The sequence below is a fragment of the Barbus barbus genome (genome assembly GCF_936440315.1).
Source record: "Barbus barbus genome assembly, chromosome: 41".
In the NCBI taxonomy this organism is placed as follows: domain Eukaryota; kingdom Metazoa; phylum Chordata; class Actinopteri; order Cypriniformes; family Cyprinidae; genus Barbus; species Barbus barbus.
Genome location: NC_136719.1, coordinates 22,737,173 through 22,753,848, shown reverse-complemented (window position 1 = coordinate 22,753,848; position 16,676 = coordinate 22,737,173). Strand labels below are relative to the sequence as shown.

The 16,676-nt window shown below is 38.3% G+C and overlaps 2 protein-coding genes across 5 annotated transcripts in view; both read left to right on the top strand.

Moving 5' to 3' along the window:
* Positions 1-16,676, top strand: part of LOC306860169 (F-actin-monooxygenase mical1-like) — a 359,843-nt gene that overhangs the window by 262,054 nt on the left and 81,113 nt on the right. The gene's annotated exons all lie outside the window — the stretch shown is intronic.
* The window catches only part of LOC306860592 (growth hormone-releasing hormone receptor-like), a 38,261-nt gene continuing 22,096 nt past the window's right edge, over positions 512-16,676 (top strand). The window contains exons 1-3 of the mRNA XM_079402363.1: positions 512-584; positions 13,836-13,944; positions 15,210-15,317. Of these exons, the coding sequence (XP_079258489.1) occupies positions 537-584; positions 13,836-13,944; positions 15,210-15,317 (265 nt within the window). The 5' untranslated portion in view covers positions 512-536. The remainder of the gene's footprint in view (positions 585-13,835; positions 13,945-15,209; positions 15,318-16,676) is intronic.

The following is a 16,676-nucleotide window of genomic DNA, read 5'->3' as shown; positions in this document are numbered from 1 at the left end:
AATTGCTCTATTTATGTATTTATTTCTCCCGTGGTTAAAACAAGCTTCCATAAATATAGGGTAGAGTGGGGGAAAATGCCCCCCTTAAGGATTGTGCAATTTTTCCATGGTTCCAATTGTAGTCCATAGTTACAATAAAAAATTATCTGGACATTATCTTATTAGAGGGGGGCGTTTTATCCCATGGGGGCGTTTCCCCTCACTCTACCCTATACACCTAAATCTGAAATTATCTGCATATGAACTTTGAGTCTACACATTAAGGAATTTAATACCAAGCTTTACATGTTTAGAACAAACCGAGTGTTTGAAGAATATCAATGCAGCAACTCAAAAACAGATTCTAGTCTGTCTGGTTTGAGGAAAGTGTTGGAATTCCCTGTCTGCAGCAGAGATGCAATGGTTTTAAATGCACCTTGTGCAGGATTATGAATGATGTGCGCGCTCTCCTCTCTCCTCTGATTGGTCAGATTCAGTCTATAAAGCATTTGATCCAACTGCTGCTGTCAGCGCGCGCTGTGGACACGACTGGAGACATGCGCTCGTGGGCTCGCGGGATCCTATGGTTGTCATCTTTTACAACTGTGAGTACGCACAACCTCATGTATTTATTATTCACCTATTTACAACTATAGAATGCACTTTTTACAATGCACATTAGTGTGTGAAGCGTCTTTAGAACTAGGACAGACTTTTAATCGGTTGTCTAGCGGGCTAATTATATTATTTCACGCGCTAAGAATGAAGACTGAGATTTGTGTTTTATCCGTATCTCATGTACTAACTTTGTATTGTTTTGCTAAATATTATTTTGGGCTCTGTGAGAATATGATCGCAATCAGTGTGCTCTTAATTCATTATAGTACGTGTTTGCTCATCAAATGATGCGCTGCTTCAAAGGTGGATGGAGTAAGTGGTTTTTCCGCACCTGATTCACTAAACATCGAAAAAGAGACGGGGAGCCAATTAGAATACATGGCAATAAAAAAAGGCACTTTGCCTGTCAGTCATTTTACGTGGTGGAGTTTTCTGTCTGCAGTTTGTCTGATATATCTTTGGAGGGCGGGGTTAAAAAAAATCATTATTGTGTATTCGAAAGGCGACTTAGCTAAATTAGAACTTGTGTCCCGTACTGCATAGTACTTTCTGCTGCTTACTATTGTAGTTAAAACAGTGTGCAACGAAAATCATTTTCAGTGCAGTACTCTTTTTAGTTAGGCTATATAGGTCCAGGGGAGACCAGGGATGGTTGCAACATTTTTGACATTTCTGCCTGTATATATTGGAGCTCTTTTAAGCCATTGCCTTCAAAATGTACGGTGGCCAAGAGAGCACAATGCGCTGGAACTTCAGAAAACACATGCAAATAGAAAAAGCACCATCAAATCAAGAAAACATCTTCATCAGTTTGACAGCAGGGTGCTGCAAATGCTCACAACGCAAACAAATAAAGAAAGGCAGCGGCTATTTGCACTAAGTAGATGCACAATAGATGCTTTACACTATGTGAAAAATAGCATATTTTCTTGGCAGTAAATTTGTACTATTTTGCACTAAGTGTAAATAGCAATAGAACACAACCAAATTAAGTATTTTATTTGCAGCGCGTTTCTTTGTTTGGTTATGGTGTGAGTATTTGCAGTGCGTTTCTTTATTTGGTTGTGTTGTGAGCATTTGCAGCGCGTGTTTTGTCAAATTGATAAAGATGTTTTCTTAATTTGCAGGTGTTTTTTTCTGTTTGCAGTGCGTTTCTTTATTTGGTTGTGTTGTGAGCATTTGCAGCGCGTGTTTTGTCAAACTGATGAAGTTGTTTTCTTAATTTGCAGGTGTTTTTTCTATTTGCAGCGAGTTGAGCTCTCTCGGCCACCATAAAAATTTGATTCAAACTAGTTACAAGTGTATGCTATTAAATCGCATGGCTGTTATCTTTGCAGCACAAACAGAAAATGTTTGGTTTCAAACACAAGGAGTGAAATGTTACAATTCACCCCATAGTCCAGGTTAATTGTAACATACCATGGGGTGATATGTAACATTACAATATCCACCTGAGTGAGGTGTAACATTATGCAACAAGGATTATGACCAAAAACAGTGTTTGTTCAACACTGACTTTTCAACATAATAAGAGACACCCCTTGGTTTGTCTTTCAATTCCAAGACCTAGGAAATTCTTACTGAAATTAATATAAATAAAAGAAAAACTAAATTGTTTGAGTAAGTTGAGTTTGAGTAATATGTTTCATTGATGTTATAACTAACCCTGAGTCTTGCTGTTACAACTATCCCAGAGTCTTGCAGCCATAAACTAACTCACCTTACAGATAACAGCCAAAACATTAGCTGCTTGCATGAAAATATCTGCACAGACACACAATAAACATCATTTAACTTCAATTCATTTAACTACAAGCAGGGACTGCCATCACAAAAATCAATTAAATATAAAAAGTTGCTTAATATAAAAACTCAAAATGAGTTTTTCTCCTCTAAAATCTGCTGTGTTTGCCACAGGGCTTTGTTTCCTCACATTTTGGAATAAGGACTAAATAAAATAATTTGGTGATTTGTAACTTATTCCTTATTTCCGAAATTGGAAGTGTCACAACTGTCCTGTGTTACAACCATCCCTGGTCACCCCTACTGCACATTTGGGTAATATAGCCAAATAAGTGCGCAGCCATTTAGAATTTGGTCTTTGAACTTCCGTTTTTGGGGTAGATCTATCAGAGATTGTCTTACTATAGGAGATGAGAGGGTCTGTATTACTATTGGGGAAAGTGTAATGGCTAACTTGGATCACGTTTGCCTTAACCAATCACATTACAGCCTTGACATCATTGAATTTCAGTCAGAGTTGTGCGACACTCAGTCACCGTTTATGGATACCATAGGAATGAATGAGAAGTGCTGTAAGCTGAATCCCACCTGTCGCAAAAAGTCAGTGACTTCTCTTATAAAACAGATTTTTTTTCATGGTAAACTCTAAAAAATAGTTAAATCCAAAAGTATTGTTTAGTATAAAACATGTTGAAGATTAGCAGGTAAGCTGTTGATTCATTAAATGATAATCCGTTTCCTCTAAAAAGCTGTTTATTCAGAATAGTCAAGTCTCTCCTCCATTGTCATCCATTCAAAAAAACGGCCTTTGGTCTCCTTTCCCATGTACTGCCAAAGCGGAAGAGTTCGCTTTAGCCGTTATGCTTTTTTGGCTAAAGGTTGCAGGCTTGGCTCTCTAGTGGCTTTGGCTCCATAAGATTGAACTGTTTAAGAGTAATTAATTAGCTGGTGAAGTGGATTGACTTATTGTAGAGTTAATGGAAGTTATCATGTGCACTGTAATGTTTGAAGCAGACGTCATGACAAATGGGAAAACTTTAAAACGAGCGATTCATTCATAAATTCAATCAACTTTTCCTTCACACTGTGTCAAACTTCCACACTCTCAATCACTTAGTTGTTTTTTCAATATAAATGCATATTTTGAACAAAAAAAAATAGAAAACTTAACATATCGTTTCCCAACAACTTTGAATGGATAGTTGTTTAAATTGTTATTTGCATCGTTCATGGTATTGTAGTTCTTTCCCTCATTAAAGCTGTTACATTCACAGTCTTGTACCTTTGTTTTTTTTGTCTGATTTTCACATACTTTTTTGCTTCAAATAAAAGTTTGTGATTCACCTTGTAGCTGGTTTGTTTGGTTCAGTGCTTTAATGAAGACTGTTTTTATAAAATGAATGGAAAAATGCTTTCTGGACCCTGCACCGCTGAGAAAGCGGACAGGCACTGTTACATTGACCTTGTGTAAAGTATCATAGTTAAATGTGTTTTGGAGGTATTCATAAGAGCCAGAAAATGTATCCTTTTTTCCCACCTGTGGCAGCTAATGATCTTCCTCTATCACCTGCATCCGTGTGTTTTAGCCCCTCTAAACCCCAGCACTGATGGAAAACAGAAATTGCTACACACTGCTGATGTCAAGGTTGCTATCTGAGGTTGAGCTTAGAGAATGCCATTTGCAGTTTCTAAGAAAAGAAAAAGCACTCTTTTCTGGAGTGTTAAATTCTCATTTGTCAATGTGGGTTTGAGAGCGAGTCAAAATGACTTCAGATATTTTTGGACACATGTCTAATTTAACATCTCAAAAAAGGGTGTCAGCTCATCTCTCTGTATTGGATATTCCGGCTTCTTCTGTGTTTCAGAATGACTTTTAGTTTTGGAATGATCCATTATGTCTCCTGCAGCAGCTGGTAAATGCAGGTGTATGTGGTCACCAGTAGAAGGCTTTGAAATGATCTCAGGCTTTCTTGCTGTCAAAGATAAGCACTCAACTTTTCTCTGGTGCATTTGGTTGTGCACTTGTGCGCCCATTTCCTTGGCAACTGCACCGCAAAACCTCCATATGAAATAAATGTGGAGGCACAAACGCCATCTGCGAACTGAACTGGGGGACCCTTCTTGGAAACAGGGCAGTTAATGGATCTGTGTGCTGTCCTGTAGTATGGAGATTAATGTTCTCCAGGGAGGATACACAGTATAATAGAGCTCTCTGTAAGCGAGACAGGTGGTTTGATATGGCGCAGCTGTTTTTTTCTGAGTGCCTGCACAAATAAGCGTTTTCTTTTTCATTTTCTTTGCGGAAGTGGTTCGGTTGGTGTGATGTTTTCAGATTATTTGTTGCATTCATAGTATAACGTTTTATTCAAGATGCATTTCTAAATATAACCAGTTTCTAGTTTTTCATCAGTAACAAAAAGTGTGCCCATATTTTGATACTATTTTTGGATATAAATGGTCTTTACCTGGTCATTCACAAGCTGCACATGCAATAAAGATCTACTTTGTCATTGACAAATGATAGAAGACATTTGCAAGTGTTGTTTTCTACAATAGAAAGTTTGTAGATATCCTTGCTCTTTTTGTTATTTTGTACTGAATCACAAACAATTTCACACCTTTTCACAAACCCGTTTGACGGATTAGAAAAAAAAAGTGATTAATTTGTGAATCTGAAGAAGATTCTTAACAGCTGATAGATAACACACACATACTGGTGAAATATTATCAGGAAAAATTATTCTCAGATCGGTATATGCTCATCTTCTCTGGTATATCATCTAAGGATTTATCAATAAGTGAAATAAAATAAGATATAAAACTTATTTCAGCTTCAACATTTTTTATTATTTTAATTGTTCGCATGCGTTTAGTTTTTTCGTATTCCCCATCCTTTCCTATCAAAATGCATGCTACGCGTGCGAAAACGCAGAAAATCGAACCTGATCCAAATTTGTTTTGACAGACGAAAGTTTCGGAGGCAGTGTGCAAATGTGATTGACACAATGTGAGGTTGTATTTATTTTTTAACGTGCAAAAATTTCGCACTCAGTGTGCAGTGACCTTTATTCTGCAAGGATGCCTTAAACTGATGCTTTTCTCAAAATTGTTTTCAACATTAATAATATTTCTTGAGCAGCAAGTCAGCATATTCGAATGATTTCAGAAGGATCATGTGAGTTTTTGAAAACAGAATTGCAATATTTCTGTTTTAGCAGTAGTTTTGATCAAATAAATGCAGCCTTGTTGAGAATAAGAGACTTCTTTAAGTGTATAGTTAGGTGGATTTATGGCTGAATACTGTGAAGTGCTGCTGTTACGCAGCTCAAGAGTAAAACCATAAAGTAAAAGCCCATAATAATAGTTAACTGTTTTGATGAAATGCATTCTTTAATAGCAGGAAGAGAGGAATAAAACCACAGACAGAAGAGCACGTTGGATAAAATATCCACAGGGTGCAGCTCTGAAATCCACATAATTCAATTGTGAGTGATGTCATAGTAAGAGCATGAATGCATTAATGGGCTCTCTTTTTATTTCATGCCCAGAGAATCAAAAGCATTAGTGACAAAAGCACCGGCTCTCTTCAATCCTTTTTACACTAATCAAACCGATTGCGGCTCTGTACAGGGCGGAGCGTCCGGGTCAAGTGTAGCAACAGCCAGTATTAGATGTAAATGAGCGTGGATCAATGCAATATTTAATGTGTGTATATACAGGTACATCTCAAAAAATTAGAATATCATGAAAAAGTTCATTTTTTTGTAACATTTCAAAAAGTGAAACTTTCATACATATTTTACATTCATAACATGTAAAGTAAGACATTTCAAAAGTTTTTTTTTGTTTTAATATTGATGATTAGAGCTTACAGCTCATGAAAGTCAAAATCCAGTATCTCAATATATTAGAATATTTAAATTTGAGTTTCAATAAATGACCATCTTTACAGTATAAATTCAGGGTATCTCTTGTTCTTTGAAACCACAATAATGGGGAACACTGCTGACTTGGCAATGATCCAGAAGACGATCATTGATGCCCTCCACAAAGAGGATAAGTCACAGAGGGTCATTACTGAAAGGAGTGGCTGTTCACAGAGTGCTGTATCAAAGCATATTAAATACAAAGTTGACTGGAAGGAAGAAATTGGGTAGGAAAGGGTGAGAATACTGTCAAGCAAAGCTGATTCAAACACTTGGGAGAGCTTCACAAGGAGTGGACTGAAGCTGGAGTCAGTGCATCAAGAGTCACCACGCTCAGACGTCTTCAGGAAAAGGGCTACCAAGCCACTTCTGAACCAGAGACAACGTCAGAAGCATCTTACCTGGGCTGTGGAGAAAAAGAACTGGACTGTTGCTCAGAGGTCCAAAGTCCTCTTTTCAGATAAATTTAAATTTTGCATTTCATTTGTAAATCAATGTCTGAAGACTGGAGAGGCACAGAACCCAAGCTGCTTGAAGTCCAGTGTGAAATTTCCGATGTCAGTGATGATCTACATATCTACAGTGGTGTGAAAAAGTGTTGATTTTTTATTTTTTTGCATGTTTGTCACACTTTAATGTTTCAGATCATCAAACTAATTTAAATATTAATCAAAGATAACACAAGTAAACACAACATGCAGTTTTTGAATGAAGTTTTTTATTATGAAGGGAAAACAAAATCCAAACCCACATGGCCCTGTGTGAAAAAGTGCTTGCCCCCTAAACCTAATAACTGGTTGGGCCACCCTTAGCAGCAACAACTGCAATCAAGCGTTTGCGATAACTTGCAATGAGTCTGTTACAGCGCTGTGGAGGAATTTTGGCCCACTCATCTTGGCAGAATTGTTGTAATTCAGCCCCATTGGAGGGTTTTCCAGCATGAACCGCCTTTTTAAGGTCATACCACAGCATCTCAATAGGATCCAGGTCAGGACTTTGACTAGGCCACTCCAAAGTCTTCATTTTGTTTTTCTTCAGCCATTCAGAGGTGGATTTGCTGGTGTGTTTTGGATAATTGTCCTGCTGCAGAACCCAGGTTCGCTTCAGCTTGAGGACACGAACAGATGGCCGGACATTGTCCTTCAGGATTTTTTGGTAGACAGCTGAATTCATGGTTCCATTTATCACAGCAAGTCTTCCAGGTCCTGAAGCAGCAAAACAGCCCCAGACCATCACACTACCACCATCATATTTTACTGTTGGTATGATGTTCTTTTTCTGAAATGCTGTTACTTTTACGCCAGATGTAATGGGACACACACCTTCCAAAAAGTTCAACTTTTGTCTCGTCAGTCCCCAGAGTATTTTCCCAAAAGTCTTGGGGATCATCAAGATGTTTTCTGGCAAAACTGAGACAAGCCTTTATGTTCTTTTTGCTCAGTAGCAGTTTTCGTCTTGGAGCTCTGCCATGCAGGCCATTTTTGCCCAGCCTCTTTCTTATGGTGGAGTCATGAACACTGACCTTAACTGAGGCAAGTGAGGCCTGCAGTTCTTTAGATGTTGTTGTGGGGTCTTTTGTGACTTCTTGGATGAGTCGTCGCTGCGCTCTTGGGGTAATTTTGGTCGGCCGGCCACTCCTGGGAAGGTTCACCACTGTTCTATGTTTTCTCCATTTGTGGATAATGGCTCTCACTGTGGTTCGCTGGAGTCCCAAAGCTTTAGAAACGGCTTTATAACCTTTTCCAAACACTTTTTCACACAGGGTCTTGTGGGTTAGGATTTAGTTTTCCCTTCATAAAAAAACCCTTCATTTAAAAACTGCATGTTGTTTTTACTTGTTATTTTTTTATTCATATTTAAATTTGTTTGATGATCTGAAACATTAAAGTGTGACAAACATGCAAAAAAATAAAAAATCAGGAAGGGGGCCAACACTTTTTCACACCACTGTATATATATCATATATATATATATATATATATATATATATATATATATATATATATATATATATATATACATTAAAATAAATACATTAAAATCTAAAAAATGTAAGTGCTCAATCTCACATTAATCTAGGTGCTGATAAAATAGGCTTTTTGTGCTTAACGTAAAATGTGATTTATTGTTTTTCCTTTTGATCCTTTTGAGGTGAAATATGACCCAGACAGCATTCATGATCTTCACCCAAATTGTAACCTAATTCTGCTGTTTCCCCACAGATAATGTAAACTTGAAGAAACAACTTGAAGTAACACTCATATAAAAGCACTCAGGGGAAGCCTGTCTTACAAACTCGATTCAAGTCCAGGGCGTTTTGGGATGTTTCTAGACTTGCTTTCTAAAAATAGTATAAAGCATATAATGGTTCCAGAGCTCTGTGTGGATTACTGCTATCAGAGTAGAGTTTGGGCAGCTTAGTGAAACTAAAGAGGTGATGTTGGAGGGGTAGTGAGTTCAGCTTGACCTGCTTTCATAAGCACTAACAGTACATTGTGTTTCTGCTTTATTTTCACCTTTCCTTTCTACTAGCATAGAATGCAGGAAAATATCTGGTGAGGTTACACACCTGACCTGAGAAGTTTGTTGCACACGTACTGACTCATACAACAAAACAGTGAGTGTTTCTACGTTTCATAAAATTTTCAACTAGTGTTTCTTCAAGACATAGAGCAATGGAATGATTCAGCTGTCTGGGATACACTGCAAGTTCAAGAACATGCTACTGCTGCTGATAATGACATGTATGTGTGGCATATTTACGTTTGGGTTTTGGATAACGGATGCCAAGAGAAGGCGACAGCAGTGTTCTTCTTCAGAAATCCTCACAGGCACATTTTTGTAGGCTAAAACGAGGAGATGAGTATTTTAGCACTTTTAGTTGTATCATCCTGAAGTCAACGTTTTTTGAATGGGTTTTTTGTTAAATGTCTGATATAAGGACTCTGGTTAACACGAGCTCAAGATATTTTCATGTTTAATTCCATGACATAAAACACATCAGTAAACCTTGTGATTTTGAAAAATATGGTTGCTATTGCTAATAAGAGGCTAAATGGGATTACAGAGTTTGTCAGAGACATTAAACTTGTTCATACTGAGTAGATAAATTCTATAAAACTATTCTGCATTTTTTTTCAGTTTGCCTACAAAAATACACAATATTGTCCCTTGGTTTGATTCATCCACCTTATTTTTCAACGCAGAAGTAATGCTGTGTTAATAGATTTATGTTGCAATAATTTTACATTCAATCTTCAACTTAATGTAGAAACAACACAAAGACTGTACTTTTAATATTTGTTTAATGGCATCTTTTTTTTTATGACGGAAGGCAAGTATCCCTGAAACCAATTTTATTGATGTTTCTATGAAATTTCCCTTATATTTAACCCTTGACTATAGCCTTGGCTATATACAATTATTAGACTTAGAATAAAACAGCTTCTAATTTAAGTGAACTTAGTGAACCCATTATAATAAATGTCATGTACAGTATCTAACAGAAGTGAGTACACCCCTCACATTTTTGTAAATATTTTATTATATCTTTTCATGTGACAACACTGAAGAAATGACAGCTTGTATAACAGTGTAAATTTGCTGTCCCCTCAAAATAACTCAACACACAGCCATTAATGTCTACACCACTGGTCACAAAAGTGAGTACACTCCTAAGTGAAAATGTCCAAATTGGGCCCAAAGTGTCAACATTTTGTGTGGCCACCATTATTTTCCAGCACTGCCTTATCCCTCTTGGGCATGGAGTTCATCAGAGCTTTGCAGGTTGCCACTGGTGTCCTCTTCCACTCCTCCATGACGACATCACCCCACAGATGGTCAATAGGGTTTAGGTCTGGAGATATGTTTGGCCAGTCCATCACCTTTACCCTCAGCTTCTTTAGCAAGGCAGTGGATGTCTTGGAGGTGTGTTTGGGGTAGTTTTTATGTTGGAATACTGCCATGCGGCCCAATCGCTGCTTCAGTATGTCACAGTACATGTTGGCGTTCATGGTTCCCTCAATGAACTGTAGCTCCCCAGTGCTGGCAGCACTCATGCAGCCCCAGCCCATGACACTCCCACCACCATGCTTGACTGTAGGCAAGATACACTTGTCTTTGTACTCCTCACCTGGTTGCCGCCACAAACGCTTGACACCATCTGAACCAAATAAGTTTATCTTGGTCTCATCAGACCACAGGACATGGTTCTAGTAATCCATGTCCTTAGTCTGCTTGTCTTCAGCAAACTGTTTGCGGGCTTTCTTGTGTATCATCTTTAGAAGAGGCTTCCTTCTGGGACGACAGCCATGGAGGGGAGGGCACTGGAGGGACTGGCCCTGGAGAGGCGGGCACTGGAGGGATTGGCCCTGGAGAGGCGGGCACTGGAGGGACTGGCCCTGGAGAGGCGGGCACTGGAGTGACTGGCCCTGGAGAGGCGGGCACTGGAGTGACTGGCCCTGGAGAGGCAGACACTGGAGGAAGGGGCCCTGGAGAGGCGGGCACAGGAGGAACTGGCCCTGGAGAGGCGGGCATTGGAGGAACGGGCCCTGGAGAGGAGGGCACTGGAGGATGCTGTCGAGGGGCCGGCACAGGAGGGCGCTCTGGGGGCGCAGGCCCGGCATAGCGATTTCAAGGGATTGGCACTGGAGGGCGCTCTGGAGGCGCAGGCACGGCATAGTGCTTTCGAGGGGCTGGCACTGCGCTTGGGTGAGCAGCAGACGGCGGCGTTGCTTTCCCCGCGGACGGCGGGCTTGGGAGAGCCACGGAGGAGGCGTAGAATTCCCTGCGGTTGGCGGGCTTGGGAGAGCCGCGGACGGCGTCGTTGCATACCCCGCAGACAGCGGCATTAACTTCCCCGCAGACGGTAGCGTAGAATTCCCCGGAGAGGGCGGACTTGGGAGAGCTGCATACGGCAGCGTTCATTTCCTCGCGGACGGCGGGCTTGGAAGAGCCACTGACTGCGGCGAGCTTGCGTTGGCCACGGGCGGCTGACTTGCGTTGGCCGCGGACGGCGGCGGGCTTGCGTTGGCCACGGGCGGCTGACTTGCTTTGGCCGCGGACGGCGACGGCTGGTTCTGGCTCGGGCCCGGACACTTCCCAGATACCAGAAGATCCCCTCTCTCCAACTCAGTCCAATGGTGTCTGGGAGGTTCACGGGGCGATGGTAATTGGCCCCGAGCCAGAACAGATAATTGAGGGTGGCATCATCCCACGCCATTGCCACAGCGAGCTTGCAGAACTCCCTGGCATAATCGTAAAAGGGGAGATTCAGACGGGCAATGGTGAGGATTTGTGCGGCGACTTCCATAGAAGTGTCAGCCTGGTCTTCTGTCACATGTTGCTGGGAGCAAGGAGAATGCAGGAGACGAGGAGAACAATTAACATTGCTTTTAATGAAGATACCAGGAAACATGAGCACAGGAATTACACAAACACCAAATGATGATTAAAACCAGACACCAGAGACAGGAAACACAGGGCTTAAGTAAGGGAGACTAAACAAGGATAAATTAATAACACACACCTGGAACTAATGAACTAATAAACCCAAACGGGGACAGGAACAGAAACTAACCAAATATGGGCAAGAGAGGAAGGAAAACACAAGACACAGGAAGACAGGACTAACACCACTTCTGTTTTCCAACTGTGCTTTATTTTTTCCTTAAAACACTGAAAATGGCAAGTAATAATATCTGTCGTCTTGCGTCTCTAAGGATTGAGGATAAAAAAAGCAGATTTAGAGAGATAAATGTCGAGAAAAACCAGTGCATATGAGCTGGTTAGAATGAGATAGAGCTGCTGTATGAGACTAAAGAACCTCACCCAGATAGGAACACACAAACACGTCTGCCTTCTCTGTAGACTTGTTTACGGCTCCGTGTTTTTGAAGACATCTTTTAATGAACAATACCCAGCCGCTGACCTGTATTTTTCATTCAATGAAAGCTCCCCTTTGATGCAGAGAGACGTGATCGCTTTGGAGATGATTTACCTCTAAAGACCGACTATAAGCACGTACAACCAGCCTTATCGAGCGGCCTGTGAAGCACATAGTGTTGAACGCTTACCTTCTCTTGTGTAAAAGAATATTTTTTTAACTTTTCAGAATGTTATTGGCAAAAACTTATATCAAAGTAAATGTTATATGGGAGTAATTCTCAGGAAATGGTGCCATTTGTGTGTTATGTGTGCATCATTGACTTACTATTGATGTGAGTACACTGCTGTTCAAGTTTGGGGTCAGTTTTTGAAAGATTTAATAAAGAATTTTGAAAGAATTTTATACTTTTATTCAACAAGAATTCATTAAATTGATCCAAAGTGACAGCAAAGACATTTATAATATTACAAAAGATTTTTGTTTCAAATAAATGCTGTTCTTTTGAACCTTCTATTCATCAAAGAATCCTGAAAAACATATATAGCATGGTTTCCACAAAAATATGAAGCAACTGTTTTCAGCATTGATAACTGTTTCTTGAGCAGCAAATCAGCATATTAGAATGATTTCTGAAGGATATTGTGACACTGAAGACTGGAGTAATAGCTAAGAATTCAGCTTTGATTACATTAATAAATTGCATTTTAAGATATATCAAAATAGAAACACCTATTTAAAATTATAATAATATTTCACAATATTAAGGTGGTTTTTTTTAATCAAATAAATGTAGCTTTGGTGGCCATAAGACTTCTTTAAAAAAATGTATAAATATGGATATAAAATGATTAATACATGTAAATATTGTGTAAAATCAGTTCTCTTTTCATTTCAGCAACTGAGTATTATGAACTAATTGGTACCACATGTTTATGAAAGGGCCATTGAAAACTTATATTTGTTAAACAGATTTCCCTACGGTGCTTCTGTAATATCTGGACCTGTTACTTTGAGCCTGAGTTTCTGCAATACTGGTTTCTTGAACCTTTTTGAACAATAATACAAATTTCCCTGAGTGTTTCCTGAGAATAACCCATGAGTATTTGATTGTGATTGCTTTCAAAAACTGCTAGAGCTCATAATAACTTTTCAACTCTTAAACTGCATTGATTCACACTGAAGTTTTTGATTGGAGACAATCACTCTGAATCAGCGCTGTGATCACGTTCATAGTTAATGCATGCATATATGCATATGTTTGTGCATACCGTGTTGAAATGGTTTTTGACGAGGGCTGCTTCATTAACAGCCACTATAATAGAAACGATGATTTGAAATGAAACATGGTGTGTTTTTTAAATTGCATATCGGATTTCTTTTCATCAACCTCAATTTGGCGCAACAACTATCCAATGAAAAGAAGAAATTTCACCTTTGTGCTAATGCAATCAGAAGTAATGTTTTCTGTGCTGTTATTACCATTAAAATTTCAATCTATTTTACCTTGCATATAAGCACATGCTCTCTCTGCATCTGGAAAGTGGGTCAGGATTGTGTCCGCAATTGATTGTAATTTTTTTTTTAGAGCACGAGTGTCTGAAGAGGGATCTTTAAGTGTTGTGTTATACGGTAGATCTGCATTTTTATGCATCACTCACTCATTTAATTTTCTCTCTCTGCAGGTGTTGTCTAGTTTGCATCCTGAGTGTGAGTATATCTTTCAGCTGGCAAGAGATGAACAGCGGTGTCTCAGAGAGATCACAGATCTTGGCAACCTCAGCAGCTCTTCAGGTAGAAATAACGCTCTTGATGAGATGTTGAAGAATGTGAGATGCATGCTAATCAGCAATGAGCTTCAATCGAGAGCAAATGGAGACTTTGGTTGCTTCTCAGATTTTTCTCCTCAGAAACTGAGAATGAGATACTACATTTCTGCAATCAAAAGCCAGAGGTCTCAATATGCACTCAAACATTTCTCAGTTTTATCCAAGGCTAAATTATATGACCGTTCAAAAGTTTGGTTTCATTAAGATTTTTAAATGTTTTTGAAAAGAAGTCTCTCATCAAGGCTACATTTATTTGATCATGAATACACTAAATATTATTACAATTTAAAAGTCTATTTGAATATATTTTAAAATGTAATTTATTGCTGTGATCAAAACTGAATTTTCAGCATCATCTTCAGTGTCACATGATCCTTCATAAATCAGTATAATATGCTGATTTGCTGCTCAAGAAGCATATCTTATCAATGTTGGAACAGTTGTGGTGCTTCATATTTTTTTGTGTGGAAACCATGATACATTTTTTCAGGATTCTTTGATCAATAGAAAGTTCATAAGAACAGCAGATTTTAAACAAATCTTCACATTATAAATGTATATTGTCACTTTTAATAAATTCAATCAATTCTTGTTGAATAAAAGTAAGAAAGTCTTTATTCAGTCTTTCAAAAACTGCCCCCAAACATGATAAATTAGAAATATTCAGCTACTATGAAATAATATACTATATTTTTTTATTTTTCTGTAATTTCAAAAATACATTTTTGAAACCATAACATCATCAGTAATTTCTCCTGTCAAATTTTTTAACTTTTTGACTTTTAAACTCTACATTTTTATTTTAAATGACACGAAAACTGGTCACAAACCCTTGAGATGTCATTTAAAATAAATCACATCTGCATAGCATTGAACACTGCCATAAGCTGTCAGTGGTGACATTCAGAGACAGAGTTCAGTACGAGATCACACTCATTGTAATGCAGCGCCTTGCGTTTGCGTTTCCCAGTGGATCCCAGAAGTGAAGTCAGCTTTGCAGGAGATTCGCATGTACAGATGTACTTGTGTTGATCCAACATGGCAAACTGGACATTGATAGAGCAAACCCAAGCTGTTATGTGCCACAGAAAGCCTTTCGGATTTATTGTTTTTTTGATGTTTAGTGCTTGAGTGCATGGGTAATAGCATGCTCTTTGTGTGTGTGTGTGTGTGTGTGTGTGTGCGTGTGTGTGTGTGTGTGTGTGTGTGTGTGTGTGTGTGTGTGTGTAGGTTGTCTGCCAGTCTGGGATGCTGTGGTGTGTTGGCCCAGAGCTGCAGTGGGTGAGACGATCCACTTGCCCTGTCCTGCAGTTTTCTCTCTCTTCAAGAACAACACAGGTGCGACTCACATATAAACAATATACTTGTGCATGATTCAACACTGAAGTTAAAAATGACACTTCAGTACTTGAATCATGTGCATTAGGTAAAGGTGGCAAACTGGATGCTCAATTGTAATCTGAATTTAAATTGAAATATATATATTTAATTAAAAATGAAATTAAAACTTTGGATTGTATTAGTTACAATCCAAATGCAAACAAATGTGTGTACCAGTATTATTTCATTAATTAAATTGTTTATTTTTTTATGTAATATCATCCATTCATGCTATTATAATATTAATAACCAACATTTCAGATAGCAATTCATGTAACAATATTTAAATAAAAATATTTAATTATGTAAAATATAAAATAATGTAATAACCAATTAAATTTGATTAAATGTTTCAATGCGAGTTATCCATGCACAGTATTTTATAGCATTAAATTAAAACATTGAATTATAATAATCGCTGCCATTTGAGATGTAACAATTCATAGTATTATTTAATAAATTAAAACAATTATCCATGGCTGTTTTGAATTATACAGCATTCAATTAAAATATTGGATTTGTTAATAAATAACATTTGGGATTGGTCAATTTCCCAATATTTAATAATACTTAATTAACTAACTTTAATTTAATGGACCGTTTTTATTAGTTGAAAATATTAAAAAGAATGTTGTGGGTATTTTGTGGTGCTGTTTGGCAAAATTAAATAATTTTCGATTGGCAGTGTTAATTGTTTTGACTTCACCGAAAGCACTTAATGAATTACACAAAATTGAAGCATAATTGGGCAAATTATGTGCTTATTTTTGTTTTGATAAAACATAACTCAGAATGTCTGGAACAGAATGTCACGGAGACATATTGGTTGACTCATTGGATTCAAAAAATTGAAATGTTTCAGTCTAATGAGTCGAAAGAGAGTTTGCTCAACCCTGCTCCATACATGCATTTCCACATTAACAGCTTCTGCGATCAAACCAGTTGCTTTCAGTCTGTGAGCTTTAACAATAGACACATCTACCTTGAGAATATAAATGGAATCCTCAAAAGGTAAAATGCACTGCCTCAATTTCAAGGCTTTGTAAGTTTGGGCCAAAGAAAGCAGGTTTTCGTATTTGCCACTGTAATAATATCTCAGCGTCTCCACAGATCAAATACTGCATTCAAACCTGAAAGCTCTCAAATGAAATTGTGCTGCTGCAGTTTTGTCTGATGGCGACTAAAGCAGCACTCCATCATTATATCTCTTTCTCGTGTAGAAAAGCATACAGACCTCATTTCACATTCAGCTTTAGCACAAGCTAATTTTATGCATTACATCTCATTCTCTACAGAAAAAGTCAGTGCAAATCGCAT